The sequence below is a fragment of the Eutrigla gurnardus genome, assembly GCF_963514095.1.
Source record: "Eutrigla gurnardus genome assembly, chromosome: 12".
Classification (NCBI taxonomy): Eukaryota; Metazoa; Chordata; class Actinopteri; order Perciformes; family Triglidae; genus Eutrigla; species Eutrigla gurnardus.
The window spans coordinates 27,220,995-27,242,254 of NC_139926.1; the positions used below are offsets into that span (position 1 = coordinate 27,220,995).

The 21,260-nt window shown below is 50.7% G+C and overlaps 2 protein-coding genes across 2 annotated transcripts in view; one reads left to right on the top strand and one right to left on the bottom strand.

The window, feature by feature from the left end:
• Positions 1–16,479, top strand: part of clasp1a (cytoplasmic linker associated protein 1a) — a 116,334-nt gene extending 99,855 nt beyond the window's left edge. Inside the window, exon 45 of the transcript XR_014598089.1 lies at positions 16,465–16,479. The gene's annotated coding sequence lies outside the window, so the exon portion shown is untranslated. The remainder of the gene's footprint in view (positions 1–16,464) is intronic.
• The window catches only part of gli2a (GLI family zinc finger 2a), a 68,623-nt gene continuing 48,411 nt past the window's right edge, over positions 1,049–21,260 (bottom strand). Inside the window, exons 7-15 of the mRNA XM_084023226.1 lie at positions 15,124–15,325; positions 14,302–14,500; positions 12,968–13,078; positions 12,496–12,639; positions 10,122–10,271; positions 7,837–8,001; positions 7,427–7,708; positions 5,608–5,971; positions 1,049–5,525 (exon numbers count right to left, since the gene is read on the bottom strand). Of these exons, the coding sequence (XP_083879352.1) occupies positions 3,235–5,525; positions 5,608–5,971; positions 7,427–7,708; positions 7,837–8,001; positions 10,122–10,271; positions 12,496–12,639; positions 12,968–13,078; positions 14,302–14,500; positions 15,124–15,325 (3,908 nt within the window). The 3' untranslated portion in view covers positions 1,049–3,234. The remainder of the gene's footprint in view (positions 5,526–5,607; positions 5,972–7,426; positions 7,709–7,836; positions 8,002–10,121; positions 10,272–12,495; positions 12,640–12,967; positions 13,079–14,301; positions 14,501–15,123; positions 15,326–21,260) is intronic.

The window sequence follows — 21,260 nt, forward strand, 5'->3', positions numbered from 1 at the left end:
TTTTGGACATTTTAATTTGGGATCAAATCATTTCAGAGACCCCCCTGCAGTAACTCTGCAGAACCCCGTTGAAGATCTCTGGCCTACGTCCACGTAGAGATTACAACACACAACCTGGCTCCGGTAAACCTCACCGTCACCGGGGCGATGGCGTACGGATACGCTGTCCGTCTGTGTGCTCGGTCTAATCATTCACTTCTGCCTCACTAAGCTCTTGTTCTGCCCCCGGGTGGGGCTCCTTACCCCGGGGCTGTTTTCCTGCCGTCCTCCCTCTAAGAGAATAAGGAATTCCAGTGACAGAATCAATCAGAGGGCTCCCCGTCTCACCCCGTCCCCCGGCTGCATCCGCTGTCAAATTAAACAGGATCTGTTCTCTTTGCATCTTTTTCCTCGTACCCACACCCCTTATCTCTCTCTCTCTCTCTCTCTCTCTCTCTCTCTCTCTCTCTCGTTGCTGCTGTTGCGTTGCTCAGAGCCGTTGCTTCAGGGCCGTTGCTTCAGGGCCGGCCTGCCACCGTTGGTTGTGGACAACATGCCGTCTAACTTTAGAAACTGCTTTGTATGCGTTTTGTGTGCGCGGAGGATCCTTTTTCACCTGTTTTTTTTTTCTTTTTTGCTCTCGTATGCAGAATGCAGAATAAAAAACTACTGAAAGTAATGCATTATCTTTTCATTAGCAGAGCAGATGTATGCAGAGGGAAGACTTCACAGCGAAACAAAGGTTACTCTATTATTGAGCTGTATGATTATGCACTTATCACAGAGAAATAAAAAGACAAGAGGAAGGAGTGTGGAAAGAAATTGGTTTAATTTGAGACCACCACCCTTAACCCTAATACACGATGTGGAGAATTAAGGTTGAAACAAGATCAGAAGGGTAACTTCCTACTAAATCTAAAAGTATTTTTTTGTGGGCTTCAGCTCATTTGTTAATCCGTCCCGCCGACAACTCGACTGTTGGTTCGCTCTCACGGCTCTCATAGCATCGTGTTTTAACAAATAAGCTCTAAAGACTTCGTGTTCGCTACGTAAACAGCCAGACTCTTCGCTCGGGAGGCGGAGGAGACCAAAACGGAGGTAAAAGGAGAGCGAGTATTGGACTTGTATGCATCACGTGGACAGAAGCACGGCTCCGAATGAATGATAATGTTGCTCCGTAGCTGCTGGATGTGTCAACAAGCAACTTAAAAGGTTGACATGTCTAAAAAAAAAAAAATACTGCAGATTTAAGCAACAATGACCCCGTTAGCTGTGATAACTAGACACCTGGTGAAACTGACAAAAATGATTCAACACCGAAAACAGAAAAATGATCCTACTTCATATCTTCATCCTTTAAACACGTTAATGTTTTAAACATCTGAGTTGCCTTTTGTGTGAGAGCACTGGAAGTCCAATCGGTTCAAACCAAGGTCGTCTTCATTAAAACCCCGGACTCAGATACTGGTTCTAGTCTGAGAACCCACCATGTGGTCTCACTTGTAGCATCGCGGTCCAGCTTTCATGAGTCCTCCAGGGACCGAAGACCGGACCATATCAAAGAGGACACGACGCCGAGAGTTCAACAGAAAAAAAATGAGATAGTTTATTTTGAAATGTACAAAAGCTATATACACACACACGAACAAACCCACACACACACACACACACACACACTGAGCATAGTAAAAGTGAACGGTAGCATACACACAAACATTTTAAAAAGGGCTACTTAGAAATTCAGCAAACATAATAAAACTGAGGAATTTGCAGCGCTAGTTAGCCGACCCAGTCCGAGACAGGATTTGATTATCAAAGTCCGTGTCCCCCTTCCTGGATTCTCTGCAGTTCATCCAGACCCGGGGGGAGTAGCGAGGGAGGGGGTGCATGGATGTGTTAATTAGGATCAGATCTCTGCCGAGAACACACAGAGGTACTTGTATATTCTTTTAGAGAACACACGGGGTTCATTCGCCCTGATAGACCAGCACAGAGGCGTATCCTTGTCCTGTCCAATCATTTACCCTTGTGAGACGCGACCACGGAGACCCGCTGCCTCTGATCCAGAGGGCAGAGAAGGAGATCTGAGTCCACATCCCCGGGAGCTCAGACCGCCATCAAGAAGCACTTAATATCCGCGGATCGTAGCGTCGTACGACCTCCTGCTTAAACTGGGACTGTCAAATGCTTAATGCTGGGAATGTGCAGTTAGTCACGCATTCCTGGTTGAAGGGTATTCATTTACTTTTTTGAATTTCATGAAATCAGTCACCAAAAAATGTTTAACGAATTTTCTCCGAATCACAAAAATCTTGGTGACTGAAACTCAGCGAAACCAAAACAGGTTCCTTTAATGGCACTTTCTTTGCTTATTTTTTAGTTTTGTTGCAAGTTTAAGTTTTAATTACAAAAGCAGTTATTGGTTTTACTTTTCATAACGGGCTCGTATGTGTCGACATGCATTTATGGGCTCTGACTGCTCATTATCTTCAGAGTTGAAGGGAAAAACTAAATTAACTGTAGTTCTTCAATAGTTTACCTGCATAAAATCAACACATAGTGCTTTTGTAAGTACTAATACACAGTTTTATACCTGCTCACAAAAAGGTTACTTTTCTTATACAATATCTCACGTATTGTATCGTACACGTAAACGCTAACGAACCGTAGCGTAGCCTTGTAAGAATATCTTTGTTACAATCCGCGTTGTTGGCGCAAAGTAAAAAAAAAAAAATGAATTTGTGAATGAACAGCAGGCGTCCACGTGTTACGGTAACTTTGACAGCCCTAGTTTAAACGTCCGAAGTCTAAAGCATAACTTAAAGCAAGTACCATACAGTATAATATATACACATAAATGTCTTCATGAGAAAATATCATCTGTTATCTACACGTTTCCCGGTAATGACCTCAGCGAGACGCTACAGCTGCTTCCGGTCCAGCACTTCGTAAACGGCAGCAGGTTCTGAACCGTACCGTCTGTATCTGCTGTCACGGGATTGTGGGTCAAATGTATGGCTTTTTAACAATGGTAGAAATTGTCCTTAACCCTAGCTATACTAACTATTATTTGTATTTTAACATATTATGATCCGAAGCAAATATGACAAGGTAAGCACATTACTATGAACAATGACGGGGAAAAAATGTATGAAATAGCCAGTTTTGCATTGTTCAATCAGTGCTTGTGTAGTTCACATATTCCTGATGTAGAAACGGTTAAGACTGGAGGGACGATGAGGCGTTCGATTGCTCTCAGCTCATCATGTTGAGATATTTGCTTTCTTCAGCCAAGGCCGTGAGCATCGAGTTCATGTCACCGATGGCCATGTTGCCGATCCCCGCCGGTACGGACGCCAGCGTGACGGAGTTGCGGGGGGTAGTGAGGCGCGAGGAACTCTGGGAGAGGCTCTGCAGGAGACCGGGACTCAGGGTGCCCGACATCAGGCTGGAGTGGTCCCCGTCGTCGAGCATAGTGTCAAAGTCAATCTGGGCGTGCTCCGCACCGGCGGATCCACTGGTGGAGGAATCCACCGTGCTGCTGGAGACGTGGTTGACTCCCGGCGAGGCCATGTTGGCTGCAGCGGTGGCGTCACCGGCGGGAGCCTGGCTGGCGCCGGGGGGTGTGGGGGCAACGAAGCTGACGGACGTTGGCTCAAAAGTGTGGATCTGACCCGTGTAGAGCGCATTGGAGTTTGGATGTTCAGAGTTGCTGTTGTGGGTTGCTGAGCCACTGGGCCTCTTTGGGCTCGCCTCGGAGGTGTCGGTACCACGACTGGGGCTCAAATCAGAGGACTTGGGCACTCGGCTCGGTTGCATCATGCTAGCCCCTGTTTGTTGTCTGGCAGTGAACTTGGGCTCAATGGGGGGCCTGGGTTGTAACAGTCCTCTGCCTCCATTGTGGATATTGTGCTGCTGGGAGAGAGCGTTGTAACTTTGCTGCTGATCCACTTGGCTCACATGAGAATACCCATCAGCCTGTGCCCTTGCTCTGCAACCCTGCAGGTCAGGACCTGCCACATTGTTCCGGGTAGGTCTCGTGCTCCCAGATATAGAATTTGGGATTGCGTCACCGAACCCTTGCTGAGGACTCATTTGCTCGCTGAAGTTCACATTGTTGCATTGTCTCTGCTGCTGCTGCTGCTGGGAGATGTTCATCAGCCTTTGGCTGTTGTGGGTCGCATACGCCTGCAAAGACATATTCTGACCCATCGGCAAGACCTGCTGGTTGCTGCAGAGGCCCTGACCTTGTCCCTGGAAGGGACCAAAATTGTGTCTCTGCTGTACGACAGCTAGGTTCCCCCTCAGAGGATGTTGTTGTGGTTTGGAGAGCTTTGCTGTAGCGTCCACAGTCCCTGAGCTCACCTCGTTCCACTGCACCGGCATATTGTTCCTGTTCCTATTGTCCGAAGGTGCCGACAAGGGCTGATGGGAGCCACCGGGAACCATCTGGCAGGATTGCATGTCCTGATTGGACTGAGTCATGGTGGCGTCCACCACGGCCATCCTCCTCTGCGCATAAAATGATGCCGGTGGGGCCATGCTTGTCTGGTAGCCCTGAGTTTGGTTGTTGGAATGGTAGTCCACTTGCCCCGAGTTGTGTCCTGAAGGGCCAGAATTCTGGGACCTGAGGTACTGCACCACATCGTCTGGAAGCACCATGTCTTCCTCCCCACTCTGCTCCCCGACGATCATCATCCCGTCCGCCGACATGTTTTCCATGGCCACGTTCTCAGAAATGCTCGGTGGTCTGGGGGCAAACGGGTAGCGTTGCAGGCTTCCATCAGAGCGGGTGTAACCCTGCATGGCCAGAGCCTGGTGCCGTTCGGCTAACGGACCATTCATGGGGTTCATGCTGTTCATGCTGTTATAGCGCTGAACCCTTGGAAAGGAGAGCGGGTCCAGTGTGGGACGCCGCACTGGATCGCTGGCACGGCGTGGGAGGTTGGCAGGTACCTCATGGGGCATCATGCTCCGTGTGCCATATCCTAGATCACTGCATCGGCGAGGCACAGTCCCAGAGGGGGGCTGATGGTAAGGGTGCAGCGAGCTGTCCTGGGAATCGCTGTAGAGAGCCATGCGGGTTCTCAGGCTCATTCGATCCATGTTGGGGAGAGGAGTGGGCGGAGCTCCACCAATGGCAGCAGCATACTTTGCCTTGAGTCGATAATGCTGAGCCGGTGTCAGGCTCAGGATGCTTGGGAGACCTCCGCCGACGCCACCGCCTCCACACTGACTCGCCTCGCTGGAGCGGCGCGACAGATCCGTAGAGATCGGGTCGTAGGAGTCCGCCGAACTGATGTTGTTGTGGCGGTTACCGCTGAACTGGGATGCCTCGCTGGAGCGGCGGCTGGAATAGCAGGGCGAAATACCGGAGGAGCGGCGACTCATGGTGTAGGCCGAGCTGATGGTGCTGGTGGTGCTGTCACGGCGCTCGTTCAGCTGGTTCAGCAGCGTTACTTCACACGAAGACAGGTCGGCCATGCGCTGGCCGCCGGGGAACGGAGCGCTCAGGTTACTCATCATGTTGCTCTCCAGCAGGGAACCTGGCAGATACAGAGAACATTATTACATCACGGTGCACCCTCACCACACACTTAAAAGTGACATCACAGACGTCTGTCTTACCGACGGCAGGTATGGGAGGCAGCTTCATGCTGTTGCGTTGGCCCTGCGGCGGCGGTGCAGAGTTGACCCAGGGGCACGAGTCCCTCACAGTCTTCAGCCTCTCCTTCTTAATGTTCTCCAGCTTGATGGTGACGGTGCCGCCGTGACACACGGCTTTCCTCAGCTGGAGCCCCACGCCGGCCTGCTGCCCCCCGGCCGAGACGGTGGAGTCGACCATGGGGCAATCGTCCTGCGCGCTGAGGTCCCCGAAGCTGCCCCCGCTGTGCAAGGCCATCTCTACTCCGCTGTCGTTGTTGTTGGCGCTGCCGAGAGGCGACGGCTCGCTGCTGCATGATGAGTGGCCACCAGGACTGGACTGATACGTCTGCAGGGCAGCGGGGAGGAACTGGTGTTAGAGGAGCGAATCACACCGGAGAACAGAGGTCTCCAACGTTTTCAGGCCAAGGACCCCCAAGGCCTACAGAGACCCAGTGGAGGGACCTCCAAGTCCTCTAGAGACCCGGTGGAGGGACCCCCAATTACATATCATATAAATCTGTGTTCCCTATTAAACAATAATAATGTGTAGTGCACCTATAGTTCCATGTAAAACAGTACTTTGTAATGATGGATGGATACAATGCTAAGACATTAAAATAATATTTGTTGACAGATTCATATTTTAATTCTATTTTGGCATTTCAACATCACAATTTCTCAACATAATATTAAACAAACAGGAAGATTTATATCTGCTTATTAAAGGTTGTATTCATGTTAAGGTGTATTTTTGGAAGATAGTTTGGGATCAAGTAATTTCGAGGACCCCCTGCAGTAACTCTGTGGACCCCCTAGGGGTCCCAGACCCCCTGTTGAAGATCTCTGCTGTAGAAGCTTTATTTTAAATGGCAGCGCTACGTTGTTAAATTTTACTCCTATAAATAAGTAATAATCTGCCCAAAAATCCGGCAACACTGATATCAATTTGCCATTTACGACAAAGAGTGAATTTTAAAGACAGAAAATAAAATAATAATAGTCTCATGCCGAGTTCAGAGGACTCCATTATGTATTCTTCAATATTAAATAATTACCGCGTTTAAGAAATTCTGATTGTAATGGTGTTTTGTAATAACTAATGTAGATCTATAGTCCCATAATCTCATTCATCAAAGATGAATTTGACTTATTTACAGCAAGAAAACAAGTGGATAATAGATGAGATCTGTGAGCAAATAATCCAGTGGAGACATTCATTCAAACTGGAGGAAAACTGAGCTAAAGTCTTGATCACAGCTTGATGCTGGCACTATTTGTTGAGCACGCCGGCTGAAACGCTCCCAGACTCTGCATATTAATGTGACAATGACTTCTATCATCAGAGAATCGCATGTGCGTCCCACATACAAACATAACATTTCAACTTCCTTGAAAATGGACAAATCATGCAAAAAAAAAAAAAAGAACATTTGACGTCGTGCAAAGAAGGAGGAGGGTAGCGTGGAAACACGAGGACACATTCAGGCATCTCCACCATGCTGACCTGCGACGGGACGGCGAGGCGGTTCGATGCTCACCTCAGTGAAGTCTGTCCGTTAGAAAGGAGAACTTGAGAGAAGCGAGTTCAAGCAACAATCAGAGAGGTGAGTTAGGAAGGAAGCAGGAAGCACTCAGAGCAGCGTTAGTAGAGCCGAGTGGGAAATGTAGTCCATGCAGTTAAATACACGTTAGATTAACGCTGAAAGTTTCAATACAAAAACCTAATATATATATTTTATGAGCCATAGAGGCGGTCTGTGTGGGCGGGCCTTTTGTTTAAATTCATGCGATTAAGACCCACCATAGAGTTCTCGGTCTTGATGGATTTGACCTGCAGGCAGTCCTCCCCGCCTCTGGAGGTGCTGTTGGCGTCCGTCCTGCCGTCGCCACCCCTCGCTCCCAGCTTGGGGTTGGCCTCGTTCTCCCCGTTGCCTTTGGGCGGCTGCAGCCGGGGCGGGGCGTCGCTCCGCTGCTTCTTGGTGACGTGGGCCTCTGGGCCGTGGACCGTCTTCACGTGTTTCCGGAGCGAGCTGGGGTCCGTGTAGCGCTTGGTGCAGCCCGGGATCTTGCACACGTACGGTTTCTGCCGAGAGGGGTCGAGAGAAATGCTTGGAAAGTGCTTGAATGTGACTGTGGAGAAGGTGGAGGAACCCTGCGAACACTAAGCCGACTTAAATGCGTGACGGGGTCAGCTGATGGACGTGAACGCACCTCGTTGGAGTGGGTCCGGTTCTGGTGCTTGGCCCGGTCCGAGGCGTTGGAGAAGGCCTTGTTGCAGCCCTCGTGTTCACACACGTAGGGCTTCTCGCCGGTGTGGGACCGGAGGTGGGTCTTCAGGTTCTCCAGGCGGGAGTAGGCCTTCGCACAGCCCTCGAACTGCACATGGAGAGAGAGAGGGTGAGAGGGTGAGACAGTGAGACGGTGAGACGGTGAGACAGTGAGACAGTGAGACGGTGAGACAGTGAGTCAGTGAGACAGTGAGACGGTGAGACGTTGAGTCGGTGAGACAGTCTAACGTGGTTCGGTTTGCAGTCTAACGTGGTCCGGTTTCCAGTCTAACGTGGTTCGGTTTGCAGTCTAACGTGGTCCGGTTTGCAGTCTAACGTGGTCCGGTTTGCAGTCTAACGTGGTCCGGTTTGCAGTCTAACGTGGTTCAGTTTGCAGTCTTATGTCTGGTTAGGTTTGCAGTCTAACGTGGTCCGGTTTCCAGTCTAACGTGGTTCGGTTTGCAGTCTAACGTGGTCCGGTTTCCAGTCTAACGTGGTCCGGTTTGCAGTCTAACGTGGTCCGGTTTGCAGTCTAACGTGGTTCAGTTTGCAGTCTTATGTCTGGTTCGGTTTGCAGTCTAACGTGGTCCGGTTTGCAGTCTAACGTGGTCTGGTTTCCAGTCTAACGTGGTTCGGTTTGCAGTCTAACGTGGTTCGGTTTGCAGTCTAACGTGGTCCGGTTTGCAGTCTAACGTGGTTCAGTTTGCAGTCTAACGTGGTCCGGTTTGCAGTCTTATGTCTGGTTAGGTTTGCAGTCTAACGTGGTTCGGTTTGCAGTCTAACGTGGTCCGGTTTGCAGTCTAACGTGGTTCGGTTTGCAGTCTAACGTGGTTCAGTTTGCAGTCTAACGTGGTCCGGTTTGCAGTCTTATGTCTGGTTAGGTTTGCAGTCTAACGTGGTTCGGTTTGCAGTCTAACGTGGTCCGGTTTGCAGTCTAACGTCTGGTTCGGTTTGCAGTCTAACGTGGTCCGGTTTGCAGTCTAACGTGGTTCGGTTTGCAGTCTAACGTGGTCCGGTTTGCAGTCTAACGTCTGGTCCGGTTTGCAGTCTAACGTGGTCCGGTTTGCAGTCTTATGTCTGGTTAGGTTTGCAGTCTAACGTGGTTCGGTTTGCAGTCTAACGTGGTTCGGTTTGCAGTCTAACGTGGTCCGGTTTGCAGTCTAACGTGGTCCGGTTTGCAGTCTAACGTGGTCCGGTTTGCAGTCTAATGGGCTCCTGGCCTCGAGCCCACCTGCTGCGGCTCGCCACACGAAAGCAGCGCTGCACTAAAAAGAAAAAGGCGGCGATTATGTGAAACATCTAAACTGAGTGTGAGGTGCGGCGAAGCTCCTCGGCTGCTCCGGAGACAAAGACGAGCCTGTGTTTAGACCTTTGTGTCCACTTGTTCTGTACAAGCTGTAATTTGCTATTCTTTTGAGTCAGTCATTGTGAACGTAATTGGCTCTGAAATTAAAAGAGAATCAAATTAGAGTCGCTCTGAAATCTGGATGTGAGAGTCGGAGGATTCTCTGTTTCAAGCCGGAGTGTTGTGAGAAGATGCACGTGGGATTTGCGTGGAGGATCCCGGTCTTAATAAGGACCCTCGGCCCCCACGCTCGTCTGCAGCCTTTAATTACGCTGTCCATCAGCTCTCCTCACAACTCATCTGGTTTAATGCATTCACAAGAGCCGGCTTTGAAGCCGAGCAAACAGGCCCCTCGATTTGATCTTCATGGAGCCTTCAATGAGACCCTCATGATTGATCAGCATGGAAAACATCACTGAGGCAAAGAGAAGACACTTCCTTTGTGCTTTACAGCATCACTGAGATTTCCATGTTCAGCCCGGACTGTTTTCCTGCAGCGCCGAGGCTGAGGCTGAGTCAGATCCAGGTCCTAGAGCAACCAGTTAACCAGTCAGTTAATCAGTTAACCAGTCAGTTAACCAGTTAATTACCAGTTAACTAACCAGTTAACCAGTTACTTAACCAGTTAACAACCTGGACGTTTCCTTTAATTACATTAACAATAAAAAGTGCATTTCTTGCCAGGAAAAGTCTGGGAAATAACCCTAATGATGTCACTGTGATGTCATCGGGGTATATCAGCTAAAAAGCCCAGGTAGTTTCTCACTAAAGTGCAGTAACGTTCCTTTAAATGCATCATTTCTGAGCCGGGCCGGTGGGTCGACCAGCTGGTTGGGAACAAACAGGGTTTCCGTTGGGGGGTTTGGGGGGTTTGGGGTCCTCACCGTGCACTTGTGCGGCTTCTCCCCCGTGTGGCGCCGCATGTGGACCACCAGCATGTACTGGGCCTTGAAGGGCTTCTGCTCCCGCGAACACTCGTCCCAGCGGCACACGAACTCCTTCTTCTCGCCGTGGATGTGGTCGTTGTTGATGTGCTGAGGAGACAAAGGCGCCAGCGTCAACCAGAGTGTGTGTCTGTGTGTGTGTGTCTGTGTGTGTGTGTGTGTCTGTGTGTGTGTGTGTCTGTGTGTGTGAGAGAGAGAGCGACCAGGCAACAACATCCAGTTCTGAAAAGTGAAGCCAAACACTTCAGTGCCTTAAACTTGCATTCTTTCTGCTGGCCACCAGGGGGCGACTCCTCTGGTGGCTGTAACGTTGAATTATAGAAGCTAACTTTGTTAGCAGCTTCACACCAGAATCCAGATGGATCCAGATTCAGATCCACCCGTCGCTCCTCCACAGTCCAAATATGGTCACTTCCTACCAAGATGCCAAAGCTAAGATGCCGAACTCAAGGGTTCAAAACATGTCTCCATGACGACGCCCACTTCCTCTAGACAACTAGAAGACTTTGTCAGCAAATTCTTTCCCACACACACACACACACACAGCCGTCCATCATGGCCGACAGTTCTTCTGCATCTGTCAACAGGAAACAGAAACTATAAAAGCGTGTTTTGTTTGTTCAGGCTCGGTGTGTCTTTGTGTAACAGATCCAGTAAAAGTGATCAGGAAGAGGATCCGGTCGCGGACTCGTATCCATCCTCTTACTTCTGAGGGGTCAGGAGGTCAGCAAGGGGGGCGACAGGTTTCCTGTGAGACGCTGATGATGCTTCTGGTACCATAACGTTGTTTTTGTGTTTCATTTCATTTTGTGTTATTTTTAGTTTGCCTGTTTTAACTGTAAGGCGACCTTAAATGAAAAGCATTATTCTATAATGTTTTGTATGTTTTTTTCAGCGGATGTGATCTAAAATGAGGTCTTCAACGTGTTCAGGCCGAGGACCCCCATTACAGACCGTACAACATTCTGTTGATATGAAACAGGGCCAATAATAAGTAGTGCATCTTTATATGTATACAAAGTGAAGACATTAAAATAAGTGTGGAAACATATTCTAATTCTATTTTGGCATTTCATCACAATTTCACCTCATAACAAACGGAAGATTTATATTTGCTTACATGTGTTGTATTCATGTTAATGTGTATTTTTGGACATATTTCATATTATTGGAAGAACAAAAGTTTGGGATCAAATCATTTTTGGGACCCAGCAGTTACTCTGCGGACCCCCTAGGGGTCCCGGACCCCTGCTGAAGACCTCTGATCTAGGTTCCCATGTAAGCTCAACTTCACACACCCTGGTCCCGTGCACCACACACAAACATCCACACACCCAGAGGAACCACTTGGTTTCCTGAGGACATCCAGACCCACAACGCTCCACTTATGTGGCGGCGTCCTCCCGCGGCCAGCGGGGCTCGGCGGCGGTCGCCGGCGCGGCTGAAGTCTATTTTGGGTGGAAGGAGGAGGAAAAGTGGAGGCCTCTATTTTCAGGTTACACACTACTGTTGAATCCATCATCCGGATCGTCTCACAGGATCACTTTAGGAGTCGGAGGAACCACAGGTGTGGTTTCTCTCTGCTGATGGTCAGCGTCAGGGAGACGCTGTTTAGCAGGAGGGAAAAAATAAAAGTCTATTATGTCTGTTTTGTATGTTGATGGAAAGCAGAGCTTTTTTAAGAATGCGTGAGCCGTCCACAGCCGAGGTCGACCCGCCGGGCCTCCGCTCGCCGGCACACTGATCCTGGCACGCCGTCACAGCTCGGGGGGCTGCAGGCCAGAGTTTTAAAGGTAACTCCGGTCCTGACTTGCAGTAGCCCGCCGGTCCCCGGGTCGCCGGTCCCCAGGTCGGCGGACCCCGCGTCGGTGGACCCCGCGTCGGCGGACCCCGGCCCCTCCCACCTCCCTCCGAGGTCACGGCCAGAAAGCAAGAAGAGAAGTTGGCCTGGAAAAGTAGGAGGGGAGGGGGGGCACAAGGGTCCGCAACTCCAGAGCTTCTGGCATGACGATGGATTTATGGCGGGCCCTCTGGGCTTCAGGGTGTGTGTGTGGGGGGAGGGGGTCAGGGGTCACGGGGGTTGAAGGGGTTGGCGGGTGGCACAGCTGCAGGGCTTTGGCCCTGAATGTGGCGAGAGCCGGGAAAAGGCTCATTAACGCTGCGCGTGTCGAACCCGGCAGGAAGTGGATCAGCTAGCGGACGGCGCTCTGAGCTGCTCCGCCGGCGTTTAATGAGGAGCAGAAGAACCGTTTGAACTCCACCGTCCGGAGTGGCGAGGCAGAGCACGTCTGAGGACGTAAAGTGAAAGACTCACGTGGACCAGCTGGTCCTGCGTGTCGTACTCCTGGCTGCAGCCCTCCCAGTGGCAGTTGGTCTCGTACACGGCCTCAGGCTCCTGCTTGCACTCGTCTTTGTCCAGGTCCTCGCTCAGGTCCAAGATCCCCCCGCAGCAGTGGTCCTGCAGGAGAAAGGGTGTTTATGGATGAAAACACATCTTTAACCCGAGTCTGTGGTCAATACGCTGCAGAAGCTTCCTGTTTTGCATCCCTCTTATCTTATCTGAGTCTGAATCCTAATGAGCCCCGCTTCATCTCCATGTGGGACGCCGCCTCCTTGTCATTGATCTACAGCTGCATTTTTTATTCCGATAATCAATAAGAGCCACCGTGTCTGCTGCGGCGGCGGCGGCTAACGAGGAGGCTAACGAGGCCGTGATGCAGATAGGTGAGGGTCACAAAAGGTCACAAAGTAAATTCCTGGGAAAGTTAAGATTCCTTGTTTCTTACCTGAGAGGAAGGTGAGATGGGCAGCAGACCCTCCGCCTCCGTCTTGACCTTTGACCTCTTGGTGGTGAGCGGGTTGACAGTGCTGCTCACCGCCGGGTCTCCGCTGGCGTTCTGCGGGTCACATGAGGAGAGAGAGAGATAGAGAGAGAGAGAGAGAGAGAGGTTGAAGAGGAGGATCTAAGTGACTCATCCCATTAATCCCAACACAACCATTCACCCTCCCCCCACCGCACGTCCACTTTATTAAACCTACTCTCCACGCCGCCGAAGAGTGAGAGCGTGGGAATCAGATAACGGCGTGAGTTTGATTCCGTGGTGTTGGTTTGTGGACGCCTCGTAGCGCCGCGGCCCATAAGTCAGACGAGGACCCGCCGCCGAGACTAAACAGTTTAGACTGCTGTATGATCGCCAAAGCCACAAGGAAATATGAAAGAAGAGGAGTTATTGCCCTCGGTACAGGGGGAGGGGTTGTGGTGGGGGAGGGGGGGTGTCGTGGGAGGATTGGGGGGGCTTTGATCTGCCAGCACAATTCTTGAGTCGACCGACAGACAAAGACACACGAGGCCTGTTAAAGCTCAGATGGAGACAAAGAGAAGGGGAAGATATAAAACGTAACGCAGCTGATGAACGAGCATGCGAGTGTGTACGTTTTCACTGGAGGGGGGTCAACTTCAGATGGGGTGGGGGGGGGGGTCTCCTAGTCTCCTAGACTCCCTAATCCCACCCAGACGCTACGGTGTTTCTGGGGGCCTCGATGATTCATTCAGTTGGCTGAAAACCAAACAGGGAAATATGGTTGTGATCACCGCCGACATGAAGCTGTGTGTGTGTGTGTGTTTGTGTGTTTGTGTGTGTGTGTGTCAGCTGACGGCGTGCTGACACGGAGGCAGCTGATAGCGGTGCGAGGTGGGAAGTTTACGTTAGGATGAACTCGTGGGCTGATAAAGAGACAGATGGAGCGGGGAGGAACGCCTGCATATTTCTGACCTGAGACCAGTCTCAAACACACTTCATCATCCAGACGGACTTTAAACGAGGCACCAAGAACATCGTTTACCAGAAAATTAGAGAATGGATTCTTTTGTTTTTCCTATCGACACCCTAGTAGACCGAGGGGGGGCGTCGGCTACGTGGCCGGTGCAGAACCACAGGGTTAGTACGGTGCTGGAAATCCTTGAAAACACTGAGTGCTAGGTCCAGGTCCAGAACAGGGACGTCCTATATCAGGCAAGACTGGATGCAAAGGCCTCATCAGCTCTCTGAAACTGATCCACGTGGGACCAGAGCTCCGGAGGATGGAGGGTGTATGGGTCTGCATGCTGCCTGGTTCCTACCTGCTTGGCCTCGGAGTTGGAGCTGTTGTGGGAGGTGGACATGGGCGAGGCGGTGAGCGGGTGTTGGCGAGCGGCGAAGGAGGACGCCGGCGGCTGAATGAGTGGAGGCGTGTGGCCGAAGGCGTTCAGGCTCCTCTGCTGGGACAACAGCTGCTGGTACGCCACCGGGTTGATGGGGTGAGGGAAGCTGAACGAGGGACTGGGGAGGAGGCAGGAGTTATGTAGAGATATTACATACAAATATCCTGTTTTAGGGTCTCTCAATGCCAAATCAGGATGGGGAGCTAGGACCTAGTAGTGCTAGGCTACTAGCACATGGTGGGAAAGCTAGGACCTAGTAGTGCTAGGCTACTAGCACCTGGTGGGGAAGCTAGGACCTAGTAGTGCTAGGCTACTAGCACACGGTGGGGAAGCTAGGACCTAGTAGTGCTAGGCTACTAGCACATGGTGGTGAAGCTAGCACATGGTGCTGGGCTACTAGCACATGGTGGTGAAGCTAGCACATGGTGCTGGGCTACTAGCTTCCCCAACTTTAAAATAGAGGGCGTCAAAGTGAAAATATTTAGGTAAAGTACAGTTCCCATAAATTACTACTTCAGTACAGCAACAAAGTATTTGTACTTGGTTACTTCCCATTTCTGCCTCCACCTTTGCTCCGCCCACAAAAACACCTAATCAGAAAACGGGGTCCATTCACAAGCGACCGTCCCATAAAGGGTTTTAGCTTCACTGGATACAAAAGGTATAACTTGTACTTGTACTACCAGTTGTAGTCAGAGGTAATGGATCGAGTTGATCTGATGGACATGTCTGAGGACTCACCTGATCCCGCCCACCGACAGGTGACCGTAGGAGCTGCTGGCGGCGGAGCTGGACCGGGAGTTGTTGATGTAGGCGACCAGCGAGTTGGGCGAGGTGCGGATCATCGTCTGCAGGTCGATGCTGGCGTCCGACAGCGGCGAGATGGACAGCGCCCGCTTCCTGCTGAGTCGGGGGGTCAGCCGGGGGCTGGAGAACCGCGACACTGCACGACAACCCAACACACAATCTTATTTTCTATTCTGTAGTTTTATTTGTCCAGGATCTCATGTTAAGTGTCTCTGAGTACTCCAAAAACAGCTATATAAGTCCTATGAATTATTATTATTATAAAAATATGCTTAAAGTGGCAATTAAACATGCTGGTGTCACTTTACAATTTTTTAAATAAATGAATATTTTTATGGCATCGGAGATACAACATCTTTTTTTGTGACCATCATATTAAGTGTAAAAAATCCAATAATTAAATGAAATGATCATAAATCAAAGGTATCAATAAAGGATGAATACATGTAATATATATACTGTATATAATATATATAATATATACATATTTCTGTTAATAATAATGAGCTAGACGGCTTTCTTTCTTAACGATTATCCCGATAATGGAAATCCACCTGGACTTATTGTTTTCGTAGACTGTAAATACCTCGTAGGTCCACTAAACCTGAACCTGGTCTACGTTGGGACAGAGACTCGTGTTCCTCGTGGAGGTCACAGCCAAGCCAAGTCACACTCTATCTACTGCATCTCACACACACACACACACACACACACACACACACACACACACACACACACACTCACACACTCCCTAGTTAACATTCACGTCCTCTTATGCATAATGAATCGCCTCCAATCATTCTCAGTAATTACCGTGATAGTGATCTCTTTCTGTACTCCGGCAAGTTAAATGGAGGCAATTTAAACAAATTGATCTCAGAATAGCATTAAAGAGAACAAGGCCGCTCACAAAGGTAGCCTTCATGGTCTTCAGCTAGACCTGCTGCTGGACTCAGAACACAACGGGGGCAACCACTTCCCATCAACTTCAAGACAAGTCCTCACGCTGTTAGACTAGTCTGAATGGGACCATGTACGGTTCATCCTAGTCCTGATCCTGCTCTAGTCCTGATCCTGTTCTAGTCCTGCTCCTGTTCTAGTCCTGCTCCTGTTCTAGTCCTGATCCTGTCCTAGTCCTGCTCCTGTTCTAGTCCTGCTCCTGTTCTAGTCCTGATCCTGTTCTAGTCCTGCTCCTGTTCTAGTCCTGATCCTGTCCTAGTCCTGCTCCTGTTCTAGTCCTGCTCCTGTTCTAGTCCTGCTCCTGTTCTAGTCCAGATCCTGTCCTAGTCCTGCTCCTGTTCTAGTCCTGCTCCTGTTCTAGTCCTGATCCTGTTCTAGTCCTGATCCTGCTCTAGTCCTGATCCTGTCCTAGTCCTGATCCTGCTCTAGTCCTGATCCTGCTCTAGTCCTGATCCTGTCCTAGTCCTGATCCTGCTCTAGTCCTGATCCTGTAATTTGACACTATAAATAAAATGGAATCAAGTATATTTGGATTATAATCATGACACGTGTTCATGTGGTCCCGTGAGTTTTCCTGGCGACTGCAGCCCCCCCCCTCCAGACGGATCCCGTGCCCGGGTCTTGGTCTTGGTGTGGGGGGACACAGAGCAGGACCAGGCATGTGTGCATGTGTAATTAGGTCTTACAGCAGACATCATCAGAGGCGCGAGAGGCAGGAAACTCATAATGGACCCATCACGGCTCACCTACACCCCCCCCCCCCCCCCCCCCCCCCCCCGATGCCGTCGGTGTGCAGACCCCCCCCCCCCCCCTCGCTGGCCGAGCCTGCAGCCCTCCAGCGACACGCAGCCAGGCCCAGCACCATAAACCAAGATCTGACTTCCAAAACTATTATGTTTGGAGGTGGCGAGTCGTAAAGCGGAGGCATATGCACTTAGTTAACGGGCCCCCGGGACGGCAGACGGCACACGGGGGGGAACCAAAGACTGGTGGAGATAATGTGTATGAAAGAGTTGGCAAACACAACAAACGCTCCTCAGGAATGTGGCCTTTAAGGCTAATAAATACATGTGTCATCTGAGCTGTGTAGATGGAGTCAGGGGGGCTGGAAATCCTTGAAAACACTTGAAAACAGAGAAAAGCATGGAAATGCACGTTGAAGTGCTTGAGTGTGACGTGGGTGAGGTGGAGGAACCCTGTGACGGTGTCGTCCTGCAGCTGTGAGGTTGTGTGTTTCTGCAGCGAGGCCAGCAGATTTAATGGCAGATACGTGTATTAATATTCCCTTTAGAAAGCAGGAAACGGCCCGCGGCCCGGTGGCCTGGTAGTCTGGCGCCTGCCTCGCCCTCCTGGGCACCGTGCCCAGAAAGCACACCCTCCACCTCCACCTCCCTGGTCTACCCCCCTCCACCCTCCACCCATCCATACATCCACCTCAGCTCAGAGGAATCCTCCAGCCTCCGGCGACCAGGTCGCTGCAGTGGCAACACACTCGTCTTGTTTAGCTCGCCGTTGTTGTCATCCGTCGAACCGATTCTGTTATTTTACCCGGAAAGAGTTCGGCTCAAAGAGGCTCGACTCTCGCCGCTCGGCAAAGGAGTGTTTTATAGGTGGCGGCTGTAATTGAAAGGGTGAGCAGGATCCGGCAGGGAGTGAGAAAACAGATGTTGCACAGGCAGCATGCGGTAATATGGCGTGTGTGTGTGTGTGTGTGTGTGTGTGTAGGAATGCATCGCGGGCTGGTTGTAATTGTGGGATCTGGATTTATATAGAGAGTCATAATTACAGGAGCTCCAGTGCACATCCATACAGTACAGAAAAAAATAAATGTATTAAAAAAGGATGTGTGTGTGTGTGTGTGATTATTTTAAGCATTTGCCTGTGCTGTTTTAACTGAAATGGCTTTGTGGAAAATGAAAACGCTGTAATTGGAGGGTGTGCGACTCCCCAGAAGCAGCGAGAGCTCGGTGTCGTCACGGCAACAAGCCCACGGAGCTCCTCTTCGCAGGCGACGCCAGGAAGAGCTTCACCTTCCTCTCATTCCTCAACTCAGCAGATGTGTGAAGCAACGTTTACGTCTGCTAGTCGTTCACACACATTTAACTTTGTCCAAAAGTCCAAATTATTATAAAGAGGTGAAGAGGAAGTAACAGCTCTGTCCTGATTGGTTGGTTCAGTTATAAAGTTTCTAGTTTATAATGTATATAAACGTAGATTTTAATATATCGTTTGTGGACTATGGCTTTGAAGCCTCAAGTTTGCCATCTTGGTTTCTTGCAACCAGAGAAGGAAGTGACCATATTTGGACTGAGGAGGAGCGACGGGTGGATCAGAACAGCACACCAAGCAGCACCCTTACTGGATCTGGATCCATGTGGATTCTGGTGTGAAGTTGCTAACAAAGTTAGCTTCTATAATTCAAGGTCAACTCTACAGCTAATTGTTAACGTCATCTTAGTAGCTAACTAGCATTGGTAACGAACCTGTCAATCAGCAGGTAAGCCCCGCCCCCTAAAGCATCCCCTGCTTTCTGGTCTGGTGGACTCTAAATGGACCTGTCAATCAGCAGGTAAGCCCCGCCTCCTAAAGCATCCCCTGCTTCCTGGTCTGTTGGACTCTAAATGGACCATAATGTACTAAATGAACATCATGCTGGATTGAAGAAGACTTGTAACTAGAGATTGAGACATAAACTCATGTTTACAATGTTTACTGAGATAATACATTGCGGACCCCGGTGGATGTGAACTTGGGGGGTTTTGTGGGCAAAGTCTAAAACCAGGTTTGTGTGCATATAGGAAGCCACAGTCAAGTTAACCTCCTCACCACGGCAGCAAGTCACCTTCCACTTTGTCTGCAGGTGAATCAGGCCTCAGCCTACATGGTGAACGGACGTGGGGACCCACCCAAACCCCAAACCCCCAACCCCCATCCCAGTCCACCGCCACCACACTGCAGCTTGGCTCGGTGCCAGCAGAGCCCCCCAGGCCACCACATGTCCAGCCGGCCTCGCTGCCCCACAGTGGGGAGATATTTATTTTCCCTGCTAAATCTCACTAATACCAACACTGTGATGTTATTAGCGAGCAGGTCTCCATGAGGGACCCTCTATGAGGGACCCTCTATGAGCCCCCAGTGTCCAACCCAAAGCCGCCGTTGTGTTTAAACACACACCCAACATATAGTTAAGTGCTTGTGTCCCCCCCCCACCACATCACTACACAGCTCCACCTCCCTCCCTGCCTCCGCTGCATCAACACTAACATCGTTTTCCTCGCGATGGCACACGTTTACTTTGGCCGCTGCTTTTGTCACGGGAGCTTCGGTGTTTCCCGCACGCCGCTGTGAAATCCCTCCGCCCACCCGGCCCCTCGCATAGCTGCTCGCTGCCCGGACAAGCGGCCCTTTCACCGTCAAACACCTTCATGCTCCTTCGTTCTTCGTGCTTAAACGTCTTCGTGTTACTGAACACTGTGATTCCTGACGAGTGTTACACACCCAAGTAAAGACGTTCAGAGGGATTTTTCTTCCTTTTAGAAATAAAGCAGTTCAAACTTGTAGAACAAGAAGACAAGTCGTAGATTTAATCACTGACAGTCGGTCTTTGGGAGCACAAATGTGTTTTTGTTGCTTTAGTCGGTCTGCTCGTCGCCGTCTGGAGATGATTAATGTAAGAAACGCCGACCTCAAGACTCCGACGGCGACTTTCAGGAGCAGCCGAGCATGTCGAGAGGCCGTCCTGTCCATCACGCTGTCACACGGCTCTTTACTCAGCCAGACAGGAGCGATCACACAACCCGGTCTACGGGTTCAGGTCTTCACCGGGACAAAGGAGAAGAAGTCTGTGGTGGTCTTTAGTCACGCCGCTTTAAACAATGGTGAAACGGCGTCCCCCTCGTGTAACGGAGAGAAGTTCCTGTGTGTCTGACTCGAGTCCCGACAGTAAAGTGGGCCGGACCTGACAACCCCCCCCATCTTTACCACCAGCTCACTCTTGCACAGCGGCACTCAGTGTTCCCGGTCCAGCCTGGAGGATCCGTACTGAGGGTTCACTGAGGGCTCCAGCGTTTTGCGGTGGGTCCTCTGAATATTAGTAGCATAAATTAACTTTAATATGGATTTTATCTGCACCGCTTTCCAAAACCAACGGTGAGGGATGAAGCACATATTTGCCACCTCGGCCACCGCTCCTCCTCCTCCCACACGCTCCGGCCGTAAATGAGGCCTTTGATTCGGGACCCGAAGGCTGCACCGCAATCACCATTAGCCGGCCGTCTTGGTCAATATGGGCCCCTGTGTTTGGGGGCCGTGGAAGAGCCCCCGAGGCTGGCAGAGAGGACTTAAACCCTGACCACATCAGTCCCGACACGGTCGGACACTAAATAAAAGCTGCCAGGACGATGGCAGCAAGAAGGGGAGGGGTTGTGGCTGTTTGAGCAAACAGCCTTCGCCAAACAAGTGTGGGAAGGCAGCACAGCGGCGGTCAGTGAGGCGGTTGGAGGGGGGGAGGTGGTCTACAGGTCTACAGCCGCCCTCCTTTTCAGCGCCGCCGTGTTGACCAAGTGATGGAGGTCATTTAGAAGATTAATGGCCAGGCGGCTTCGTATCTGATTCTCTTCTTTTCGTCGTGTTTTCGATCCTCTCCGTTTCGTGAGGTTGTTGTTTTATTTCTGGGTGGGTGGTTGGCGAGGGCTTCCTGGAGCACGGCGGGCGCCGGTGCCAAGCGGGGTGTTTGATTATCAGGCATGGAAGAGGCCGACTTTCACGGACTTTCTATTCCCCCATTCATGAGGGGCTGAAAGCTTCTTGGACGCGTCTCGCTGCTGAACTCAAACGCCGGCTCGGGTGCTTCGAGCGTCACGCCAATACACAGGACCGGCGTTTCTACCCGGCGTGGAGGAACAGGCTGCTCTCTGAGCGTCACCTGCTTGAGTGTTCAGAGGCTGCAGCACATGGTTTTATGGGATGTTCCTGACAACAGCAGAAACACACCTTACACACTCTGAGGTAACACATGTTGCGTTGGGCTTGTGGTCTTTATGCGCCCTCAGCCCTCGCCGAGCCCCCATGTTACGTTTAAATCCAGCGAGCTTTGATGTGGGGAACTCGAC